Source organism: Pleurodeles waltl, chromosome 1_2 (genome assembly GCF_031143425.1).
Source record: "Pleurodeles waltl isolate 20211129_DDA chromosome 1_2, aPleWal1.hap1.20221129, whole genome shotgun sequence".
NCBI classification, from domain to species: Eukaryota; Metazoa; Chordata; class Amphibia; order Caudata; family Salamandridae; genus Pleurodeles; species Pleurodeles waltl.
The window spans coordinates 680,018,683-680,038,503 of NC_090437.1; the positions used below are offsets into that span (position 1 = coordinate 680,018,683).

Consider the following 19,821-nt stretch of genomic DNA (forward strand, 5'->3'; position numbering starts at 1 on the left):
GCACCGGGGATTTTTTTTTTGGTGCCAATGTCACGCAGGGGGAGCGACCCCGTAGGCAAGGGTCGCTCCCGGGGGGGGTTAGGGGGTCGGGGCAAATTTATTTTAGCCCATTTCTGCCCCCCCGGGGGCAGATCGGCCTATTGTTATTAGGCTGGTCTGCCCCCAAGGGGGGCAGAAACCTCTAGGCGCCAGGGCAAATTGTTTTTTTGTGTTTTTTTTTTGTTTGTTTGTTTTTTTAGAGATGGGGAGCGACCCATTAGGCAAGGGTCGCTCCCCGGGGGGCAAATTGTATTTAGACCATTTCTGCCCCCCTTGGGGGCAGATTGGCCGATTTTAGGTCAGAAACCACTAGGCACCGGGGATTTTTTTTCTGGCGCCAATGTCACGCAGGGGGAGCGACCCCGTAGGCAAGGGTCGCTCCCGGGGGGGGTTGAGGGGGCGGGGGCAAATTTATTTTAGGCCATTTCTGCCCCCCCGGGGGCAGATCGGCCTATTGTTATTAGGCTGATCTGCCCCCAGAGGGGGCAGAAACCTCTAGGCGCCAGGGCAAATTGTTTTTTGTGTTTTTTTTTTTTTAGAGATGGGGAGCTACCCATTAGGCAAGGGTCACTCCCCTGGGGGGCAATTGTATTTAGACCATTTCTGCCCCCCTTGGGGGCAGACTGGCCGATTTTAGGTCAATCTGCCCCCAAGGGGGCAGAAACCACTAGGCACCGGGGATTTTTTTTGTGGCGCCAATGTCAAGCAGGGGGAGCGACCCCGTAGGCAAGGGTCGCTGCCGGGGGGGGGGTTGTGGGGGTGGAGGACAAATTTATTTTAGGCCATTTCTGCCCCCCCCTGGGGCCGGCTGAGCTAGAGGCCAAAATCCACAGGTAGGCACTGTTTTCTATGAAAAAATGTGATGTGTCCAAGTTTGGTAGGTTTCCCTAGGTGCCGGCTGAGCTAGAGGCCAGAATCTACAGGTAGGCACTTTGCAAAAAACACCTCTGTTTTCTTTAAAAAAATTTGATGTGTCCACGTTGCGTTTTGGGGCATTTACTGTTGCGGGCGCTAGGCCTACCCACACAAGTGAGGTATCATTTTTATCTGGAGACTTGGGGGAACGCTGGGTGGAAGGAAATTTGTGGCTCCTCTCAGATTCCAGAACTTTCGGTCACCGAAATGTGAGGAAAATTTGTTTTTTTTAGCCAAATTTTGAGGTTTGCAAAGGATTCTGGGATAGCTATTTTTCACTCTTTATATTTCAGCAAATGAATTGCTGTATACCCGGTATAGAATGAAAACGCACTGCAGGGTGCAGCTCATTTATTAGCTCTGGGTACCTAGGGTTCTTGATGAACCTACAAGCCCTATATATCCCCACAACCAGGAGTCCAGCAGATGTAACGGTATATTGCTTTCGAAAATCTGACATTGCAGGAAAAAGTTACAGAGAAAAACGTAGAGAAAAATTGATGTTTTTGTTCACCTCAATTTCAATATTTTTCTTTTTCAGTTTTATTTTCTGTAGGAAACCCTTGTAGGGTCTACACAAATGACCCCTTGCTGAATTCAGAATTTTGTCTACTTTTCAGAAATGTTTAGGTTTCTGGGATCCAGCATTGGTTTCATGCCCATTTTCGTCACTGACTGGAAGGAGGCTGAAAGCACAAAAAAATTGTAAAAATGGGGTATGTCCCAGTAAAATGCCAAATTTGTGTTGAAAAATTGGGTTTTCTGATTCAAGTCTGCCTGTTCCTGAAAACTGTTAACCTGGTGATTTTAGCACCGCAAACCCTTTGTTGATGCCATTTTCAGGGAAAAAACCACAAGCCTTCTTCTGCAGCTACTTTTTCCCATTTTTTTAAAAAAAAACTTAATTTTTTTGCTGTATTTTGGCTAATTTCTTGGCCTCCTTCAAGGGAACCCACAAAGTCTGGGTACCTCTAGAATCCCTTGGATGTTGGAAAAAAAAGGACGCAAGTTTGGCGTGGGTAGCTTATGTGAACAAAAAGTTATGAGGGCCTAAGCGCGAACTGCCCCAAATAGCCAAAAAAAGGCTCGGCACAGGAGGGGGAAAAGGTCTGGCAGCGAAGGGGTTAAATTAACTCCCTGCCCCTTCAGCTCACACCTGCAACTTTCCGCTTTCTCTCATCTTGACGCTTTTTCGTTTTTCTCTTGCTCCGTCTTTCCCAAACGTGTCTTTTGCTCGTAGCAAATGCTTGAGGCAGAAGACTGAGCGCCGGCCCTAAAAAAATAAGTGCCAGTGGTCAGCACCGGCAACAACTGGCCGCACTCAAACCATTATTTACCTGAAAATCTCAGAAAAAAAATACCAGTGGTCAATCACGTGTCGAGCCTCCCGAAGACATCAACTAATTACGACATAAACTGAAAGCAAATCAGAACTCGTATTCGCCAGAAGAGGTGGATTGAAAAAAACGCAGTAGGCGGTCCCTAATTTCCAGCCAATCTCTTTCGACAGGTTTCTTCCGGGGTGAGTGACGTTCCCCCAACAGACCAATTAGAAATGCCATTCAAGCCGGAAGCCGGTAGTTGTTGTTTATTGCTAGACTATACTCGAGTGGCAGAGGTCTTGTGGGTGTTGTGATTCTCCACTGTTTTTACACGAGAATCACAACACAGGTGGTGTTGCGTTTTACCTCTCCCTAACCCACTGGGGTCTCCGGTGCCCCTATCGATCATGGCGTGCACCTGCAGAAATTGGCGGCGCTGGATCCGGCCGCTTGTGGTGCTGCTTTATGTGCTGGGTCTGCTTGTTGCTATTCCGCTGTGTGTGTGGGAAATGCACAAGATGAAGGTAAGAGCGGTGGTTCCCGGAGTGGCACACTGTCCCACAGATTTAACAGAGCTCGGGTAACCTGTTAAACCCCGCCCTTACTACACAATAAAAGGCGTATACCTTTTATTGTGAACCCTTGAACTAGCCCCTGATGTGCTCACGGTAACCGGTGACTTGTGTTGTCGTTGAACTCTGTGTTTGAACTCTTGCAAAGGATTACCAGATTACTCAGTTGCTGTTTGGAAGTGGATAGGCAACCATGTTTATGTGTAGGGGTTAGCCAGGCAACCGGCTACGGTCCTAAGAGCCAGATAACAGTCCGAGCTCTTCAAACCCTACAACGTAAATCACCCAACAGGTCGCCCCCGTAAAGCAATATGGTTTTGTCAGTGTTTTTAGTCATGTTGTGTGGCAGGGCAGCTGCTGTGCAGCTTGGCTGATCGTTTTTTTCCCAAGTGCTTTACCACGACTGGCATTGGTTGCATCATAACGTGCGACATGGCGACACGGTGTGTGGAAAAAACTACTATGACGTGGCCAGTGATGTCTGCATCATAGCGCTTTTTAGATCTCGGCTCTAGACGGTGCGCATGTCCTGTCTCGAACCGAGACACCCTGTCTACTGTAGTGGGCTCCAGCTCGCCCATAGGCTTGCCATTTGCTGAATCCCACGTTGCTCCGTTATTCCTTCTCCCGTTGGTCATGGCAAGTATGCTTCATGCCTCGTTTCCAACTTTGCCCTCTCCCGAGAGCAGCAGCAGCAAAAAACTACAGCTAAACATACACAGCAGTCATTTTAATATATTGTTGATGGACTTTTTTTTTTTTGTTTGTTTTTAAATGGGTGACCGGCACAGCCTTGGACCTTGCACATCTTCATCGTGGGTGCAGCGCTTCTTGGGTCAGCAGACACTGCTGTCCCAGAGAACTTCACCCAAGGCTGCGTGATCCCACCATGACTGGGAAACCCTCGCTCATTCAAGACAAGAGCCGCTGCTTTTTTCTACTTCTTGTATGATTAACAAATCGTGCTGCCGTCGTGCATGAGACTTGTTGTTTGCATCCCTACCTGTATTTTCAACGTTATTCATAAGTTATATTGTGTTTTTCTGTCTGCGTTCTTTTGTATGAATACGTTTTCTTTTTGTCTTGTGCACATTCACGGGCCTCTCTTGCCTTTCTTGTTTGTAGGCCTTGTTTGCTTTCCCTGCCAGTTTTCCTGTGTCTTGTGCGTGTGTTCTTATTTTTTGTGCACGTCTCACCCGACACTTATGTGTCAGTGTGTGTCACTCGTCTATAAACATGGTGCACGTTGCTTAGTGGGTTTTGTGTTCAGTGTGCTACTGCACCGCTGCCCATCTATGTCAGTGGCTGGCTGACAGCAGCATCTCTATTCACCATTTGAGACTAAAACACCCAGGCCGTTATTACTACCCTGGCAGACTATAGGCCGCCAGGGCCTTGGTGGCGGTCTGACCACCGCCAAAGCGGTAGTCTGACCGCTTTGACGGTGGTCAGACCGCCACATTATGACTGTGGCGGTTCGGCCACAGTCGGACCGCCAGTTTCCCTCCACTGGAGGGACTGGCAGTCCTAATCCGCCAGGGCAGCGCTGCATGCAACAACGTCCTGGGGATTACTGGCACCCTCTCTGCTAGCTTTTACATGGTGGTTGCACCGCCATGTAAAAGCTGGCGGAGAAGGGGTGAAGGGGGCCTCATGGTGACCCCTGCACTGTCCATGCACTTGGCATGGGCAGGGAGGGCCCCATGGACAGCCCCGTAACGGAAAAGTGCAACAGGTGCTATTGCACCCTATGCACGGCAACATTGCCACCGGCTCCATTATTATTAACATGTTATTTTTCACTGATATGGCATTTGCACAATGCATAAATATATTGTACAAATTAAATACAATAAAGTACATTGATTTCATAAATGTTTATAAGTTACAGAGCTGAGCGAAATTGTAAATTATGTTGCAGAGGAAGGTTTGAGAGGTGTTATGTGTGACAGGACAAAAAAATACCTTTGTTCACCCACCTTTGTTTGGCATCTTTGCCCATAGGTGCTGGAAGTAGGGGTCAGGGGGGTGCATCACCCCAGAAATAACCATGCTGCATTTCAAAGGGTGAATGAGCAATAAAGATTTATCTTGCCACATTGTTGTGATTTAAAAAACAAAACAGAGGTCAAATGTCAAGCTGCTGCTTACTCACTTAACATGGAGATAGGTGTTTACTTTTCATTCTCTGACTACAAAGTAAAAATATTTTGTAGTGTACTAGGTGACAGTCTTGCTGGAGTACAGGGACTGGGATGTTACATGAAGTGACATAATTAAAGTGATGGTCCCCCCTGCAGAATGTGAAGAGGGGCCTCGGAATCTCTCATATCCCAAAATATTCATTGCCCTTAGGTAATATGGGGCCCCTCAAAAGTGTTTGAGGCTTATGTCTCTGCAAATTTAGGGGCCATTGCAATGAAAAATGTGATGATTGTCTATGACGGTGCCCTACCCCAGTATGCTTTATTAATCTAAAGTCTGCCCCTGTGCCCCAAGGACAAGGTGCATTGCAATTATAAGCAGGAGCATTATAAAAGTTGTTTTGTAAGCCCTGGTGAGGGAACATTTGCCCACTTCATTTTTCCCCATTGTAGTGCATTAGCTCCATAGGCTAAGTTGGGAAGGTTTTATTTTTAAATTAATAAAGTCTTAGGGGCTGGTTATGTTTTTTGCAGCCTCCCCACTGCTGTATTATGATGTTTCAGCTGGGCAGGCCAGCAGAAACAGTGCGGCAGCATTGGCCTCAGCTCTCAGGGAGAGCCGAGGCCAATGCCTTCACACAGACGGTGCCTCCAGCACCCTCGGAATGCACACTGTCTGCATGGAGCTTTGATGGTTGTTGGCAGCCTCTCTTTTGGACACCTACTTCCAGCCATGATATGTCTGATAAAAGATAGTCGCTCTTATATCTTTTACTACAACTACAGTACTGGTTTTAGCATGTTAGTTTGTGTTTCCCCAAGGTATCAGAAGTTCTCCTTGCGGTCAGATCTCAAGCCTCCCTGTGGGGGGAGTTGAATATAGCCAATACATTGAATTAAAGCAACTTTGAGTTGTTTTGTCGGGGCTAATCTATTTGGCCCCTGCGGGTTTCCAGTCATACCTTGTGCAGTTCAGACAGATGCTGCCTCCTCTTAACTCTACGTTTACAGGAAAGGTGATGATTTGTGCATGGTTATGTTTCAGGAACTAAATTCGTAAAATGTATTAATTAAATCTCACTTGCAAAGTACACAGTTCACAGACACAATCAACATGGCACTAAATAAATGTTTCTAAAAGTGAGGCCCACTCTCCAATCACATTTTGGTGGAAATTAATTTAAATTCGTGCTGCCGCATCAGATCCCTTTTATGTTCTGCCTGCGTTCTATCATGGTATGCATTGAATTGCTCCATCATGTAACTCACACACAAGTGGCATTTACAGTCTGTTTCAAATCCATTCATCACTACTCAGGCCTAAATACTTTAAATTATTCCAATGAGCTAACCTTTATATAGCCCTGATGAAAAAGTATCCGCTTTCTACATGCTTATTGTTATTTTACATCACTTTGGGGTTTCCACTGCTCCTCTAGTATCTGCAGTATATAATAGGAGCTTAGAATAACTATTTGGAATTATGTTGTTTAGTTTATACCTTTTGAATAGCTACATCTGTAGTGAATTGTTTTTCCACTACTTTTGTAAAAATACCATATGTGCCTTAAATATTTTGCATCACAACTTGTTTTTATGATTGCAATTTTTTATGTGTTTAGAGATGCTATGGATCAAAAATAAACAAGTATGAAATATTTGAAAAGTTTTTAGACCCTGGGCACTCACAAACATTTTCCCAGGGGTGAAGTAATTTGCTATGTGATGTGGCTGAGGGCTGCATCGATGCCAGCAGAACAGTAGTTGGAGTTGTGGTGGGGCTAGAAGTTAGGTGGATTTAGAAGAGCCAAAGGATATACATCTAGTGGCTGAATTCCACAATGTAAAACCAGGGTTAATCTCTGCTTTGCTACGTAACCAAATTGTGTGACCCTTGGCAATTGTTTTTTTTCTTTCTTCTTCTTCAAGTTCCCTCCTCTTTCTTCATCATCACTTATGAGAATATCAAAATACATGGCTTCAACCCTTCTCCTTTGTTTGTTAGTAAACTACAATGTTGTCAATGTTTATTAGAAACCCAGCCACCAAAAGAGTGCACACAACAGCTGACTTGCATCTTAGTTTTCCATTAGCATTGTCTGCGGTGAGAGGGGCAGAGAGAATGAATGAATCTAAATTCATATTGGAAAACTATCACTTAAAAATAGTTCTAAATGCACTGATGTAATCTGCTGTATTAAATGAAACAATTCTGCTTGTCGATGAAATACACTTTTTGAATTTTGAAGAGACTATCATTTTTACACTGTTGTTGCATGATGCCTTAAAAATGATTGTGTTCCTAAAGTTAAGTAGTGTTGGGCACCCTGGTTACTTCCATTCTTTAAATTCAATTAACTTTTAAATAAATGCTTGCCTGTTTATTTAACATCATTTTAGTGTTAAGGCTGAGTCACGTAAACAGCAGACCAGGGACTGGATGCAGCATATAAAGGTCAGGAGGACTGCATGCGCCTCCAGGCTGTACTTTGAGTATGACTGTTATATAAATGATACCTGGTTCCGATCGGTAGAGTGTCACTGCCCGAGATCAGGCTGGAATTACCATCAAAGCCTGCAGGAGCTGCCATATTGTGCAGGCTGGTTGCCCAACCTTACTGGCTTTACCCACTGTTTTGCCTTACTACTGACTAAGAGGAACTACACAAACTCTGAAAGGAATGTATAAAATACAACACTGTTAGTCTGGGAATTGCATTTGTTAGGGCACTCTGCAAGGTCCGCAGTAGAAGGTTAAAAGTGTACAACCAAAAGTGCACGTTCAAAAATAATCAGAGCAATGAAATCATAATGATCCTGAAAACATGTGTTAAGGATATTCTAGATCAGTCTATAAACAGCAATTTTATATATATATTTTCATGAGGAATGCAAAGCAGGAAATAAAGTTAAAAAATCATCACCATGGGGAAAACTTGAATTTGCTTCATCTCTTTGCCAGCAACAGTTCGTGAATCCAGTCGACCGTGAAGAGAGAGAGAACTACCCTCGTGGGAATTTTGCGACAGGCACAAGTGTCCCGTTCTGCCAGAGTTCAATCAACTTCTCGGTCAATCTGGTTTCAGTCTCTTATATACCTTAAACAAGCTAGAGAGGAGAATTATAGAAACCCCCTCCCATCCTGTGAATTGTTGTTCAAAATGCTGGCTACATCAGGTCAGTTTTGAAAGAAACACGTTGAGACTGGCCAAGATCCCAAGGCCCTCTCCCAAAACGAAACTGTTCCCCTGCCGTACCATAAACATCACCCACATACATCCTTATCTCACTCTGACTCCCCATATTATATTGTAGCCCTTGATGAGACAGAGCACTTGGAATGAAAACATGAATGAAAAACACATTGCATAACTTGTGCATGGAAAAACACCTGCAGCATCTGCACCTCTAACATGGCAGTGGCTAAAGCTAAGTTAAGCACAAAAGGGAGTCCGTAATTAAAATGAAGCTGGTGGTCACCAATGTTACAGTGTGCATCTAGGCTAAGTACAAAGTGGAGACAGTGGTCAAGATGGAGCAGTGGTTAAATACAGATATCGTTACACCCACCTCTGCAAGCACAACTGTGCTTTGGTCTTAAAAGGCACTGTGCACATTTTCACTGTCTCTGCTGTCAACCATACATGGTGTGTGAGAATCCTGCTCCCAGTACCAGGAGCGTTGTGAACTAGGTGCTTGTGGCAAGCACCTTCATGGGCAACCCTCTGCTAAGGTCCATGGCCCAGTCAGGAAGAGCCACCATCTGAGACTGAGCCAGTGTCATCAGTGAAACCTGCTTAAACTGTCATCTTGGTGCAAGCCGATTGCCTGACCTCACAGAGTTTAGCACCAACCTTCCCGACACTTGCATGCTTTGGCCTTAAAAGGCCCTGTGCTTACACATTTTCACGGTCCCTGCTCTATGTCATATCCGATGTATTGGTAATCATCTTCGTTCTCTCACTTAAACACATCACCAACTGAGCTCATTTCAGCCATCGTAACAATTAAACTAACTTGTGTACCATCCCACCATTTCAATCCTCTGAAACTGAGGTTCTGTACTTTCCTTCCTCTTCTGTATTTACCCATACCAATGTCATACCTTTTCCCCTAGACTACATGCAATGTACCACATGAGCTATAAACCACATTTTTTCCCACCCATCCATAAACATAGATCCTTTCATTACAAATACAGCCAGCACAGCAAGTTTTCAGCTACTGAACAATGCAAGCTTTGCTCACTCACACAGTTGCATACAGCGTAAATCCCAACTCATTTTTGTTCTTCTAATATACCTTCCCAATTATTCTTATGCACTGCTAGAGGAGGTTCTAAACTTTGCTTCATGATCGCTTTATTTGTAAAAATACTCTTACCTCCTCAGTCAACCCAGTACAGAATATCTTTTATCCGGAGGCCATCACAATTTGTTGTTGTTTATTATAGGAGATTTCTTGTACATTTCTAGTTCATTACAGACTGCTAAACTCTTGCCACTGCCTATCGATCAACATGTAACTTTTTATGGTAGGCTGTTCTCTGCTTTAGTAACATAACAATTGTAGGTAACTTTAATCTTCATATAGATTAACGACTGGATACTTCAGCTGCGGAAGCATTGGAGGCTTTCAGTGATAATGGCTCTTCCAAACTTGTTACAAGGCTCTCACACAAAGGGCTCCTAGTCCTTTGTGGATGACATTTTCTTCAGAGCACAACGAAAGATTTATAAACAGGCACTTTTTAAAGCTAAGTTTGATTATCTGTGTGAACACCACCAGATGGAAAATTGTCCATGAGCATATATTCTATTCCAAGCCTTCAAAGTTTTTAGTTGTCCCTTATTCAATCAAGAATGTGCTAACCACTCAGGACTTTTGTGATGTCCTGTTTTCATTCTTTCAACCCAATATGCCTATAACACTCTATAGTGGTCTCAACTTATTTCATTTTCTACTTATGCGCTTATTTACTTAGTTTTACTAGACCTTAACAGTGGACTTCCTTTTCTACTATTAATAATGACCACCTCAATGGGCTTCCACTCGCACTATGTTCTGGCTCTCAGAAAATCTGTGTCCTGTTTCTATATTACAATCGTTTGCCTCTGCCATCGCCTATAGACTTGTTGACCATACCAATCTGTCCCATTTTACCAGATATGTTCCTATTGATTGAAAAGTTTGTGATGCCACTCCGCTCGTGAAGCATGACCGTTTGTGCTGGTTATTGTCTGCACACATTAAATTGTGGTTGAAGCTCTCACTAAAGTCACGTGAGGTTGATGGCAGAAGTGTGCCATTGAGATGGATAATGATACCAGTTGTTTAGAGACATACACACTATTCACTTTGTGATATATGCTATTTAGATAGTCCTTTATCTTGATTTGTGTGTTGAACAGTTTTAAAATGAGTCGACATTCTAGGGGCCTTTATCTTTTAGGGCATCTATGTTGCGTGTATTACATTTGTACATATCAAGCTGTATTGTTTGCATTCTGACTTTCTTTTGTCTCCCACTGTTTCAAGGTGGCTGTGCACACCAGGGCGTGGTTTATTGCTGGAATCTTTGTGCTGATGACCATACCAATCTCCCTCTGGGGAATATTGCAGCATCTAGTGCACTACACTCAGCCAGAGCTACAGAAACCCATCATAAGGTATAACCTAGTCTCTTTTCTGCACTTGGAAATACCAAGCGAAACTGCATATTTATTATGTTTTCTTCATATAACTAATATACTTATGCTTTGTTAAAACAGGATACTATGGATGGTTCCAATTTACAGCGTAGACAGTGTAAGTGTTTTTTTAAACTACTTTTAAAAACCCACACAAAGTACCTTCAGCTGTGCACTAGCATGAGTTCATCGCTAATATGCTACATAATGTTTATTTTGTTCAAAGTCTGTGATTGGTGGATCTTAGATTTCATGATGAGTAATCTTAGTGAGGTTGACTTCTCATGCTCTTTCTTTTATGACCATGGTTAGCGTCGCATTGTGCTCTGGCAGTGTGATATTTGGAAACCTTTGCGATGTGCCAGATGACCAAAGGTGTCATTGAAATCTAGACTGCCAGCCCCTGCACAACTGGTGTGATGGAGGAAGCACCTCTGTTGTCCATGTGGTTAGTAGACATTTCGCCCCGGATGGAAAAGAACTCGACCGGAGCTCTGCCATGCTAGCATGACTGATTTGCCATAAATTGTTATCCATGATGATGGACTCCAAAAGTGGAGTTAAATCCTCAAGAATAACACAACTAATTACGGTATTCTCTGGACGTTTTATCACAGTATGTGGGATATCATTCTATTACTTTTTGATTCAGACTCCACCATGGTTTGCCTGGCTAAGCCAGTCTAAAAAATAGCTTTAGAGAGGGCAGGCCTGTATTGGACAGCCTCTCTGTCACCAGTTTCACCATAGTAGGTACACAGTAACAGTATTCCTGGTGGCTGAGACTTTGCCAGATTCACCATTAGATACTTGCATCTTCCAGCGTATCTTAAATATTGCTGGGGTTCAGGGAGGAGGTAGGCGCAAATAACTCTGAAATAGATGCCCATTTTTTTGTAATGTCCCTTCGCTAAATAAGGCAGTGAGATGCTTACTGTAGAACTTGAAGACCAGATTTGTAGTTGACTGTCCCTCATGTCTGTTATCTGGATAATGTAGTAGTGTTTTGAAACCATATCAAACTTGTACTCGACTGTGGACGAGCGTACAGTATTACCCATGCATGGCACCATACGTATTGCCACTGTGGTATGATTTATCTTTAAATAAGATTTTGAACCTATATGTTATTTGTCCTCTGTTGATTTTCTATATTTCTTAGATTATTTTCAGTTTGCGCTCGTAAATATTAAATTCAAAGATTTGATTAAACACATATTGTCATACTTCTTTAGTTCTACCTCATTGCAATTCAAATTGAGAGCTCTTCTTCTGGAGGCTTGAATAGGAAAATATTTATGTGGAATCAAGCATTTGGTGTCAACCATATCTACTGATTGCTTCCATATTGGTAATGGGATATTGCTCAATATCGTAAGTATGACACTAGGGACGTACTCTGCATGTTTTTCCAAAAATGGATCTCATGTGAGGTACAACTACCAAAAATTACTTGATCAGTATTTGTTAGGTTAATCCTGAAAGTAGAAAAACACTGCAGTCTCAAACAGTTATGCAGTTGTGATACTGAAGATACAGATGGGTGATCAAATGAGAGAGGAAACTAGAGTTCCGTCTTGCTGTTTAATACATGGCAGAGAATAGGATATAAAAAGTTGTGTGATGAACAAACTGGGCACCAAAGTCCAAGTTCAGAATTGCATGCTAGAAGCAAGCTGATGTTCCACCAAATGCTAGAGATTATGTATTTGGTTTAAAAAGATCATGGGGCTTGCTTGTGATAGATAGCCGCTATTGACACTTGCCTTAGACGAAAGTTATTTAGAATTTGATTTTACATGATGAAATCCCTGAAAAAGGATTACAAATAGCATGCTAATCAGTGAATTTCACTAATCAAAAAATTAATACAAACGATTTGTAAAGAAGAATCATTGGCTACCAGAATACTGAAATTCTATGACGAAATCCAAACTCACTCTGACGTCCGAAACTCTTCTAGTCATAAATCTGAATACTGCTCTCAATATGTTGAAATCTGACGGCTGTGACCAAGTGGAAACACTAAACTTACGCTGATGGAAAAAAACACCGGATCCTTTGATGACTTCTTCTTGGTGAATGTATTCCAGTGGTCTTAAACTCTTTTTCTTTGAAAGTTATCCAATTTGTATTTTATGAGTAGCTGAATGAAAATTGTAATTGTATTTAACTAGTACTTACTACCCCATACAAGGTGTTGAGATGCTTTTCGGTGAGTAGCACTTTACTCCAGAACTCAAAGTGAATTAGTGGTGGATTAGTATAGGGAAATAGAAGTTAATTGGTGTGGTGGACATGTGAGTATGTTAGTTGGATTGAATAGGACGAAGAAGTATAGGGGAGGGAAGAGTCTAGAAAGGGTTATTTGGGAAATCCTAATAGTAAGATGAGGCTTGTGATGAGTCAGAGTGGAGGTAGAGGCTATATTGAAAGAGGTACAGGATGATGCATAGTGTAATGAATTAGATAGAGTTGTTGATTTCTGTTTCTATAGTGGGAGGAAAGCAATAAATATATAGATACTTAACTACATAAAAAGGTTATACATGGATGTGGGAAAAATAAAGAGATATGAAATTGTATTATATAAAGTTCCATATGTACTTGCATGGATAAATATTTAGAAACTCAGACTTTCAAGTGATGGTGTACATAAACGTCATTTATTAATATTTTTCTATGTGGTAATTTTAAGTTCTTTAAAACATTTTAAAATCTATTTGTATATTTATATTATATTTTCCCCGATTATTTCAATAGTGAAGCACTTATTGATACATTTATGCTAAAATTTACACATTGCGATACAACAGAGAACCATAAGCACATAATCAAATAACTTACATGTAAACTAGGCAGTGATTTATATACATGTTCAGTGTGTGTATATTTATATCCGCAAATGACAAAAAGTCAAAAGCGGCACTCCAACGATTCCAGGAATCTTCGGTTTAATGATTAACAGAGCCAAACACCCATCACCCGACACTTTTCGACCCATATGGTCTTGATCACGGTTAGTGAGTACATCATTCATTACTCATTTATATAGTTTCCCACCCAACGGCTTTATGTGGCATTGTGGGATACGTATTTCTATGTAAACCGTTACATCCAAGAAGTCAATGCAAGTCCTTCTGGTTTTATATGTATATTGTAGATCCACATCATTGGTGTTGAGAGTTGTGAAGAACTCATTGAACTGTATTTTCGTGCCATTCCAAATCAGGAATAAATCATCTATGTAGAGGAGCCAAATCACTATCTTCTCCATGTGATTATCATTTTGTTTTGGCAACATTGAAATTGTATGATTAATTTATAACCTTTTGTGTACCAGCCGCTGAATAGATGATTATTTTGTGATGGTTTTAAACAGTGACACAATCGTTTTTTGTTTATCTGCTGCTATGTTTCATTCATTATTTGCTGGGACTAACTATCCCACAATGCCACATAAAGGCTTTGGGTGAGAAACTATATAAGTGAGTATTGAATGACGTACTCACTAACCGTGATCAAGACCATGTAGGTCGAAACGCTTCGGGTGATGGATGTTGGCTCTGTTAATCTTTAAATAGAAGATTACTGGACTCCTTGGAATGCCGCGTTTGACTTTTTGTCATTTGCTGAAAATTAGTAACAGAATTGGTCCAACCCTGACGCAGGCAGCAGCTGGCGAGCACTCTGTGAGGGTGCCGAATTTGTGTGTGTATATATATATATATATATATATATATATATATATATATATATATATATATATTCAATTTATTAAATTGTATCAGCAACATGCCTTACAATCGTATAAAAGTACACATCATAAAAGACTACAAATTCATAATAGTCACAGTTTAAAATATAATACCAGTAGTCTCTCTATTCGTAAAAAATCACATATCCCCAAACAATTAAATATAAATGATTGATTTAGGAACGACTGCTTCCCCCACCACATCCTAGAAGAGGGACAACTCTTTGACAGTACCTGTCCTCTACTTGTGGGGGGACCCGAAGGCAAAGTGATCGTGCTCACAGTATTTTATATTGGCAGTAATAACTCATATAGCTACAGTGTCTTTTAAAAGGGAAGGAGGGGTCCTAACGTTAGCGGGGGCAGACCATTATTTCATCATACCGCTATCGCCTAGGGCCCTATTAGATCTTGTAAAATTTTGAAAGTTTTAAAAAACAGCCACCCCTACTTTGGCTGGCAATTCCCTTAGCCTGGGCTAAGTGGCCCATATATATGAGGCAGCCAGGTTATGTTCGCTCATAGTACCCGGCCTTGCGCAAAGTGCAAGTGCAGTTTTCGTGGAATTTGCTCCATTAGCCTTAAAAAGAGGAAGAAGCCACCAACGCCTTGCCTCATCAAATTTCTTACAGGCCAGGGTGAAATGAGCCACATTATCCACCTCCCCAGGGGTGCAGTCACAAAACTCCAAACCTTCTGTCAGCCTACAAGTGCGGATCAGGTAGCCTCTTAGGGGCAACACTCCCAACCAGTATTTCACATAGATAGTCTGTTCAATTCCGGATACAGCATATCCAAGTACGCCTGGGGAGCTGGGTCATTGACATTGTTAAAGTATTAGCGCATGATTGAATCCGGCCTGAGTTCCATGTGCACCCTCATCTTACTGAGTTCCCAGTATCGATCTTTTATCTGGCCCTCTGTGTATTTGGTAACTCTACCCAGATCCACCCACAAATCCTTCAACCAAAGGTTCTCTAGAACCTCTTTAACATAAGCTCCCCAGGAACACCCCCAGGCCATCATACGAGATGACTTCCTCCAAAGTTTCTAAATACACCGCTGCCCTAGGGCTGCGCACTACTCTCACCTAGTATAATAATGGACTTTTAGCTGCGAGTTCCGAAATCGGTGTCCAATTTAGTTCTGCATAGAGAGCTTTCAGGGGGGTTTCTAGTCCCAGCCCCAGTAAAGTTCTCAGGAAGTTATTCTCGGCAACCTGCTGCAATCTAACATTTGTGAATCCCTAGAGTTCCGCTCCATAGAGTGCAGCAGCCACTGCTTTTCTAGCATATATCTCCAGGATGATACTAAAACTACGGCCTTCAGCATTATGCTTAAATCTCAATATTGCCACAGCTGCTTGTTTAAGGGCTATGGCTGCCTTCCGAACCTGGCAGTCCCAACTTAAGTTCTCAGAGAACTGCACCCCTAGATAATCAAAAAGCTTGGTAACCTAAATTGGGGCATGGTTAATCATCAACATCCCCCGTAGGCTAGGGGAGGGCCTCAAGGTCATCCCCATGGTCTTCATGGAATTAATAGTTAATGATTTTCCCTCGCAGTATTTCACAAAGCGGGCAAGGAGCTTCTGGACCGCATTTTCAGTGCGTACCATAAGAACTGCATCGTCCGCGAACAACAATATTGGCACCCTCCTACCCGCTGCAGTGGGGACATCTATCTGCTCCCCTAAAAAGGAATTGGGTCACATCATTCAAAAAAAGGCTAAAGAGTACGGGTGCCAGGACGCAACCCTGCAGTACGCCCTTTCGTACCTGGAAGGTGTCTGTGCATTCCCCACCCACCCATCCCATACCTTACACTAGCCATGTTGTCCGTATGCAGAGATGCTAAAGCTTTCACTAGGGAGGCATCAGCCCCCAAACTTAGCAGTGATCTCCATAGTTTTCCCCTATCTACTGAATCAAAGGCGGCTTTTAGATCTGTGAAGTCCAGATACAATGAGCACTTCTTGATTACAGTAAATTTATACAAAATCAGGTAGAGACGAATGATCTGGTCGATGGTTCCAATTCGGGAGCAAAAGCCCGCTTGCATTTCTGATAACACACTCTGGGCGTCAACCCACCCCTGCAGGGGATTGAACAGAACTTTCCCTAGGACCTTCCCGGCCCAGTCAAGCAAAGAGATCGGCCGGTAATTAGCAGGGCATCTTCGGTCACCCTTCTTATAAATCGGATCAATGACGGCAGAGCGCCAGGACTGCGGTACTATATTCCCCTCCAAGGCTGCATTAAACTCCTTGGTGAGTATTTTGGCCCAATAATGGGATGCCTCACGGTAAAGGTCCACCAGCACCATATCTGGGCCCAGGGCCTTGTTCCGCTTCATTGCTCCCAGTGCTCTAATTACCTCTGGGATTGGGGTAGTAGGAGGGGCATCAGCCACGGGGGTACTGTGTAATGTGCCAAAGTAGTCAACCCAGGCAAGGGGGCCTATGCAGGTTTCTACAGCAGTCGCTGCCCCCTTCTCCATGCTTGCCACCAATGCCCAGAATCTTTTAGGGTCGCGGTCAGCGGTAGTTCCTTTGAGTTCAGCTCAGAGTTTACTTCGGTAAGTCTGTTTCTTAGTTGCCAAACAATTCTTGTGGCCCTTTCTATGTGCTTTAAATTTCTCTTCGCAGGCAGCGTTATCATGGCGCTCGGGTAGGGCAAGTGAGACCTCTCTTTTCACCCTTATACACTACTCGTCAAATAAACCTTTACAACCCATCTGCCTTTTTCTACTAATATCACAAGGCTTAAATGTTACAGGTTTGGACCGCAAGGCCCTCAACTCCCCTATCATTGCATCATATGCCGCCAGGATAAGGGAGCTGGCAGTGGCGAAGCATCTGAGATACAATGGCCATAGCTAGCCAATATGAGTTCAAGTTGTGGGAGGTCCTGCAGGTACTTTCCCTCATCCCATGGTATTCTCTTTCTGCAGTTGGTCAGGACAATCTCCCTCTCATATAACCCCGGTGCCTGCCCTCTCATATTTCCAAGCCCCAGAACATTTGGCCTCATATTGAGAGCAAGTGGGTTGTGATCGCTTTCTATCCTACTAACCACAGCCATATCAAGGATAGCGGACCATGCTTCCACATTGACAATAACATAATCGATTACAGACTGAGATCTGCCATTGTCAAAGGTTGCCTTTGCAGCACCATCCGACTTAGAGCGGCCATTAACAAAGGGAAGGCCGTTGTTGAGCATAAGGTCAGTGAAGGCCTCAGCTTTTTAATTTTTTTTTTACTTTGGACAATTCATCGCTGTCTCCGGGATTCCTATACTCCGATCTTCTGTCACAATTTCACTGCTATTAATGGCATCACAAGCTGATCTGTTAAAGTCTCCACATACCAATATCACATCCCTATTACTATCATGGCCCCTTGATGTTTATCGATGTCAGTACCTCTTCTAATTTTGGCAATGTATGAGGTGCATTCTTCCCAGATTACCTGTACCCCCGGTGACCATCCCGGGGGGAGATATACATTCAAAATATCCAGTACACTCCCTTTATCCCTTGCTGTCCAAAGTCTCACATGTTGGATATTAGCACGAGCCAGCAGGTGTGGCACTTCTATTTGTTCTATTTTGCAGTCTAACCTACACAAGGCCCAAATTGAGATACCGCCAGATGGACGTCCCTCCTTGGGTCTAGTGGCCAGCATGTCAAATCCCAGGAACCCATTAATACACATTCTTTCAACAGCCCAGGTTTTTTGGAAGGAGCAGATATAATATAGACTGACAAATTGTAACCAGTCGTTATCTTCCAGCCTGCTAGCCACACCAGCTATATTCTAGGACAGAATTCGCAAGCAACCCCCCTTTAATTTGTTACATGAAATAAGTGTGGGGGAGCATGGTGGAGCAATAGTATAGTTCCTCATCGTTCAATCCGCGCTTGTTCTAAGTAATGCTCCGGAGCTCCTTGCTAATGCCGCTGCTACCCATGACCAGATATATATATATAGCAAGTAATATATGTTAACCTATAAGAATATCTATATATTGTTAAACCATTAGTGATATATACATTTGTTCAAAGAAATTCACATATCTAAATGCACACATATAATCAAATTATACATGTTTACGTACACAAGCATATGCTGTACAGTTGTGTTTTGAGTATTTTGATCATGTAGGAAAGAGTCAAGGCCCCAGGTAGCCCCATGGGCAGGGTGCAGTGTATGTAAAAGGTGGGACATGTACTTATGTATTTTAGATGTCCTGACAGTGAAATGCCAAATTCGGCTTTCACTGTTGCAAGGCCTGTCTCTCTCATGGGTCAACATGGGGGCTGCCTTTAAATATGATTAAAGCGTAGATTCCCTTTGGGAGCAGATAGACATGTGAAGTTTAGGGTCTCTGAGCTCACAATTTAAAAACACATCTTTTAGTAAAGTTGTTTTTTAGATTGTGTGTTTGAAAATGCCACTTTTAGAAAGTAGGCATTTTCTTGCTTAAACCATTCTGTGACTCTGTGTGATTTGTGGATTCCCTGTCTGGGTCAGTTTGACAGTTGGGCTGCTTGCACCTCTCTCTAGACGGTGACACAAAGGGGGCTGGGGTGTAGCCCACATATCCTGATGAGCCATCTGTGCTGGAGGGGAAGGGAGGAGTGGTCACTCACACCTAGCTGGACTGTGCCTGCCCTCTCACAATGCAGTCTCTGACCTCCTGGTGTGTGGCTGTGGCCTGGCCTGGCCAAGAAAGGATCTCACAGACACTTGAGACTTTACTTTGAAGTAGGCGTACTTCAAAGGCAGAAAAGGGTATAATAAGAGCAACCCAAACCCCAGTTTTGAGATTACTTCAAGGATTCAAGGAGAACCTCTGCCTGGAGAAGAGCTGAGGAGAAGTGCTGCCCTGCCCGTGACTGTGCTTTTTGGAGCTATCCTGCAGTTGCTGCTTCTGCCTGTGCAAGGGGACAGAGACTGGACTTTGTTGCATTCTTGCTTGACAAGTGACTCCAAGGGCTTGGAGTAGAGCTTGCCTCCTGTTTTGAAGCCTCAGGGACAGCAAAGGCTTCACCAACCAGACCTGAGTCTACTTGCTGTGGGCTCTAGCGTGCCGGAGGGTGCCATTCTAGTTCCTGGACCCCTAGAAGTGAATTCCTGGAGGAAAAAACAGTCTACCGACGTCGATGATACCGTTTGACTTCGCAAAGGACGCCGCTGCCCAGAACCCCGACGCTGCCTGCCCCAAGGCCGTGGAACTCCTAGAAGTCTGACGACCCTGTAGGCCTCGCGTCGCTGCAGTCGATGATCCTGCCCGAACACGGACACCGGAGTGTCGTAAGTTCAACGTTCATGACGATCCTATGCCATTGCAGCGCCTGCGGCCCTGTGGCATCATC

General features: G+C 43.3%; 1 protein-coding gene across 1 annotated transcript in view; it reads left to right on the plus strand.

Annotated features, from left to right (window-relative positions):
* Positions 1-2,527: 2,527 nt before the first annotated feature.
* TMEM184C (transmembrane protein 184C) overlaps positions 2,528-19,821 on the plus strand; it is a 191,388-nt gene continuing 174,094 nt past the window's right edge. Inside the window, exons 1-3 of the mRNA XM_069242626.1 lie at positions 2,528-2,800; positions 10,531-10,661; positions 10,764-10,800. Of these exons, the coding sequence (XP_069098727.1) occupies positions 2,684-2,800; positions 10,531-10,661; positions 10,764-10,800 (285 nt within the window). The 5' untranslated portion in view covers positions 2,528-2,683. The remainder of the gene's footprint in view (positions 2,801-10,530; positions 10,662-10,763; positions 10,801-19,821) is intronic.